Source organism: Anoplophora glabripennis, unplaced genomic scaffold (genome assembly GCF_000390285.2).
Source record: "Anoplophora glabripennis isolate ALB-LARVAE unplaced genomic scaffold, Agla_2.0 scaffold297, whole genome shotgun sequence".
Classification (NCBI taxonomy): Eukaryota; Metazoa; Arthropoda; class Insecta; order Coleoptera; family Cerambycidae; genus Anoplophora; species Anoplophora glabripennis.
The window spans coordinates 245,209-251,208 of NW_019416562.1; the positions used below are offsets into that span (position 1 = coordinate 245,209).

The 6,000-nt window shown below is 32.6% G+C and overlaps 1 protein-coding gene across 1 annotated transcript in view; it reads left to right on the forward strand.

Annotated features, from left to right (window-relative positions):
* Positions 1 to 6,000, forward strand: part of LOC108906937 (A disintegrin and metalloproteinase with thrombospondin motifs adt-1-like) — a 140,757-nt gene that overhangs the window by 95,219 nt on the left and 39,538 nt on the right. Inside the window, exon 3 of the mRNA XM_018710382.1 lies at positions 416 to 488. Coding sequence (XP_018565898.1) covers positions 416 to 488 — 73 coding nt within the window. The remainder of the gene's footprint in view (positions 1 to 415; positions 489 to 6,000) is intronic.

The following is a 6,000-nucleotide window of genomic DNA, read 5'->3' on the forward strand; positions in this document are numbered from 1 at the left end:
ATGTTTTGTAAACACCGTCGTTATAATAAAGTTGTAGGTATCATGTATATCATTCAAGTGTAAGAAGACCAATTTTAAATAAATATATTACTTTTCCTATAGTGACACAATAGTACCTACATGAGTATTTTGAACGAGTCGCAAATCCCTAATCAATCTATTGACACAAAATTATTGTAAATGTCCTGCAGTTACTGCATAAATATCTTTGTTTTTGGGGAATATTATATTCGCATAGCCTTAATGAAATTAAAATGTGTCGTTATGAACTAAAACACACTTCTTTGTGCCCTGTATGTATTTCAATACCAAAATTGTTCAAATCGAATAATCAATAATAGAGTTAATAATAGGTTTTAATAGACCACACTGTATACGTTTACATATGTATATTTATGGAACTTTTTTTTTTCAGTTAAATCCAGCCCAATTGAAGGAACTTCTAACGCCGGCAGAATGGATATCTATGTTAGGAAATTTAAATTCAGGTAAGGATTGCCTAAATTTTATTCGGTAAGTGTAAAAATACATATTCAAAATGAAGTTTATGTTTAAGCTCCAGCAAAATGCTAGACAAACCCAGTTTTTTAACTTAAGTGGTTTTATTTTCTTATGGAGGGTACTATAAAATACTTGGAAAACATAAGGTTCCATGGCTTAAAAGTAAATTTAGACCCACTTATCTACAACTAAAATTTACATCTACTGAGATACATTTCCCTCAGTGTTATGCCACAAAACAATATTTTTCATATAATTTTAAGCTAAGACCTTGAGATCTTGTTCCCTAAAATGTTTCCCAAGGTAACTACAACGGTTTTTAAGATATGAAATATTCTACATCTTTAAGGAAAATATTTAAACAGCCGCAGTACCTACCGTTAGAAATATTTTAGAAACTATGTTCACATTTTTTTTTTATTTTTAGGCAGGAGTCTGTTTAGAAAATAACCGAACTTTTTAACCGAATTACGCGTTAATGGAGATCATAACTGGGTTTACGACTACGACATTGAGACAAAAGTTCAATTATGACAATGGATTGGCAAAGGATCTCCATGCCCTAAGAAAACATGTCAGTCTCGATCCAATGTCAAAGTGATGCTCACTGTTTTTCTCGACTTACTTGAAAAAATTCGCAAAAAAGAGACCAGAGTTGTGGTGAGAGAGCTCATGATCACGACAATGCATCCGCACACTAAGCTGTCTGACAGATTACTGTCGTCCCTAACCTTCTTTACTCGCCAGATTTGACTCCAAGCGAATTTTTCTTATTACCAAGATTAAAATTAGTGCTGAAAGGACGCCGATTTCAGACTATCGATGACATCAAGGCAAATTCGTCACAGACTTTAATGGCCATTTCAAATGAAGCTGTCCAGCTGCTTTGCGAAATGGAAACACCGCTGGGAAAAGTGTGTGCACAGGAGAGGGAACAATAATGTATAAAATTAATAATAAAGTTTAAAAAATAAAGTTCTGTTATTTTCTGAACAGACTTCGTATACAAGGTGTAGCTTTAAAAGGTGTCACTATTTTAGGGTTAATAGTACATGTTCTTCTAAATACCTTTTTTTTTAACCAAATCGTCGAGTCGAGTTATAATTAGTTTTTTTTTTTAATGTACTGTAATACTTGTGTACGCTGCCACTGTAATCATGTATTACAAATATATGGATTGTAGGCAACCTACAATACATGTGAAGGGAGATAGTGCCGATAAACGGTGACGAAGCGAAGGGTGTCTGTTGTTGTTCCGCATTTGGAGCAGTGGCGGCTCGTGACATTGAGAATAGGTTAAACATATTCATTGATTAACTAAAAAGAAAAAAAGCGCCAGACTCCCGACTTTACACCCACAATAATTAGACATGGCATATAGAAAACTTTTTTTAAATTAACACTTCCACACAATCACTTATACTCCGAAGACCATTCGTTCCGAAACTTTCGAACGTACACATTGTCTTTTGACTTCCACTTTTTTCCATATCGAGAGAATAAGGTACATGTCTCTAGCAATTTAAAAAATCCTTTTTCTCCTCAATTTTCCATTTGAAAAATGGTGTTTCCAATAAAATACATACTGGATCATACATAGGAAACATTTCTACAATTATTATACAAAACGAATATTAACAAAGAACCGTTATAATCGCGCACTGGGCGACGCATATCGTACAAACTGTTTAAAGGCAGGCGATAGGCGTCAGGCGACGACAAGGCTGCTTTAATTCCCGCGTCACTCGTTTCTCCATGCCGTAGTTTACTTCCGTGTTAGCCGCCTCGTTGCCATGACAACCGCCGTAAAGAACGCTACGAAGGGAAGCGGAATACAGACTGATTTCGATCCGCGTCACTTGCTTATGCTATACGTTGTATGGTACGAGGTTGATGTTTGCGCTCAACGAAGGCAATGTTTTTTTAGAAGGCGTTTACCGCGCAACTATTTTGTTTATTTCTGCATATTAAACAAACAAACACAATACATTTTCAATATAGAATTATACCTAAATTATAAAATTTATATAAAATTAAAAATAGTTTTAAATTGCACAACCAAACGGAAACTTTACGTGAAGCGGTGCGTCACTTGCGTCACCTGGCGCACCGCCACAGTATACAGGTTTGGAAAGTCCCCATGGTACATCGACCGTTACGTGAGAGCGATAAAGTACCTGTAAGGCATAGAAATCCGTGCGATAGACAAGGATGGTTACATTGAAGACCTTTCATAATCTGAATAGTCACTCCCACTTCAAACCCGAAGCGGGCGGTGACTATTCAGATTATGAAAAGTCTTCACTTCTTTACTTTACTTTGTCGCTTTCATGTAAAGGCAGATGGATCATGTGGATTTTCCAGCCCTGTATACATTTAAAAAGCCACATGCAAAATGGCAGACAAAAAAAATGATGTCCAAAAGAGCTAATAGTACTTTGAACCGATGATGCCCAAAAGAGCTAATAGTACTTTGAACCGCTGAATTCAAATCTAATGTCAGATTCTCGGATCAGTTCATGTTTTGACCGTAACATAAACTCCTCAAGAAAGCGGATTTGAGTAGTCAGTGATTGGAAAAACATTCGATTTCCTAAACTTATTGGGCCATATTTTAAGGCCCTTCATTTTATACAGCGACAAGATTAAATTTGGTCAGTATGTTTTAAGAAATTTACAAATCTTTTAAAAATGTATCTAGTAATTTCTTGTTTTATCGTATTCTTATCTTTATGAAATTTCACAAACATTTTAAAGATGTACCTAGTTTAAAATTATTATCAAATATGCATGCGTAACAACTTTTATCGTGTTCAAGGAAAATATCATGGTCATATCATAAATATACATACTTTTTGTTTGATTACGAGGAATGAGTCATTTCAGGTTATTTTTTTCCTTCAAGTTAGCTTTTAATTGGCTATTTATTTGCTTTTTGGTTTGTTAGTGTAATTAATCCATAATTTGTTGTTTCCAAAAGCCAATAAATAAGGAAAAACAAATTGTAGCTTTAAAAAGTGGGCAAAATGTCCCGTTCGTTGGTATAAAAAAATTTCACATAATGAAAATAATTTCTTGAAAATTAATTCAGTTTTAAAATCGAATGAGGTTTAATGAATACTTACAATTAGCCTAAAATTATTAACATTGACAATAAAAAGCGCCTTAAACCGAAATCATTACTAAAATTACCGAATTATTTCAAAAGAAATCAACACATTATCATATTTTTGCGTCCAGAATATCTTTAACGAATATGTTTAGATGGTACCATCTAAACTTGTTTCTCCATACGAAATGATAGGACTCTGAAAAGCAGTTAGATAAGCTGATAAAAATATAGTAAATAAGGTACTTAGGATGTCATATGAATAATAATGCGCCGACGTCGACAACGTACTACTCGGATTTTTATTCTTTACATCCGTGGTGCCTTCAACGTTTAGTGTCCTACAATTTTGTTATTTAATATGAAAATTTTATTACGTACAGCTGGTATAACATTTTTTGTTTAACATTAACACATATAACTTTTAATTTGTATCATTGAATTGATTTATTTCCATGGTGTTATTTCTTATTTAATGTATCCAACGACTTTTATTAACACTGCCTTTGTTAAACTGGTTTAAAAGTATTGCCCATTGGTTTTACGAGCTATTATCTCTAGATTTTTTTTCTACAAACAGACATTTTGTTCGTTAAACACGAATATGTCGTGACAGAATTAAACTGTCAAAGTAAGTAAAATGTTAATTACCCCTACACTTTCTTCCGATTAGAATACAATGAAGAATATTAATGAAGAAAGTTGCCCGTCCGGCATTTTACCACAATAATAGGAAAATAAAAGATCATATATGTTCCGCTCTATTGATGCACAGAGAAAGACGACTCTCCTTGTTGTCATGAATATTAACGGGTTTTGTAGGAGAAAAGCCATACCCATAGTACGTACATATCTCATTCCACAAAAAAATATATTTTTTTTAATAGGGGGTACTTTTTGATAAAAATGTCGATTGGTAAAATTTACCTTAGTAAAAGTTGCCAAGAAGTTGCAAAAAAAACATGTTTTTAATAACACTCCATTGTTCGAGTATCTACTACTATTCTTATTTAATTCAGTAATACTACTTGGTGTCAACTGTTACTTTTTAATGATGTGTGCACGAAAATGAACGTGTACAATTTATTTACATTATGAATTAGTTGAGTACATTGGCAATGATAAGAAAATTATTCGTTCTCTGCACATCTAAGTTCTTAAATGCATTAATATCTGATTGGTACTCGATTTATTTATGTAGATAATACATACTCGTTTTGGTACAGTTTAATATAAAAAGTGGTCCTTTAGTTGTAAATAGTACTTGTAAAAACAATTTTGAAGTTGCATTTTGTTGAAATCTATTAAATATTTGTTTTTTTTTTTGGAATTAGGGCACCCTGTATATTTTTACATACTTGGACATAACGTTTTCTTAAACTAATTGCAGCTTGATAAATACAGGGATGGCGAGAAGTACGGAATAAAATTCATATCTTTTGAATGAGTAAATTTTTTTTTAAACGCCAAAACACGTTAACTGATTTTGATTTTTTCCCATATTTCGGTTATATAACAATTTTCCTTCAACTCCCTAACCACCAACTACCCCTACATTTTTTTTCAAATGGAAACATAAGGCATTAGGGGGCTCGCTGAAAAGTTTATAGAAAACCGAATCCAGCCATGCCAAATAAACAAGTTTTATTTTTTTCAATAGCAAGGTTTTTAGGGTTGTATAAAACACCTACTTAACAAGTGAAACAAAATTTAATTATCTTCAGTGTTATCCTCCATGAATTTGCACAGAATAAAATAAAGAATTTGAAACTGTACAGGGTGATTCACTATATTTTGACCCCCCCTTTAACTTTTTTGTTTTAAGAGTTACAAAAAAAATGTTAAATACAAATATTGCACGATTTTTTATGAAGTTTTCGAAAATGATAGTAGAAAAACAAATGAAGTTCAAACAAAATGGCCGCGGATGTTAACTTTGTTAATTAAAATGGAACACCCTATATATTTTTACATATTTGGATAGAACGTTCTTTGTCGAGCATAGTCATATGGGGTTTGTTGGGTCCATCTCTAATAATAGGCGAGATAATATTAAAAAACGAAATGATGTTTTTTTATTAAGAAAATAAGACATCTTGTAATTGTTAGACCTCTTTCAGGCATTTCTGCCTTTTTTCCAATTACGTAAGGATTTAGATTTAGTTGTAATATATTTTGACATATCGGACATTGATATAGTCCAAAATGCGTATAGGTATTTTAAGTAAATCTCACGAATTAGACCGTGTGAGGCCTATTACTCATGGACAATGTTATAGGTCGTGATAGTGACAGGTAGTAATGTCATGATAACATTGTTATTGTTTGACAGTTTGTATTAGTATTTAATTAAAATGGGTTACACAGAAGTAGAAAATTGAAATATTAGT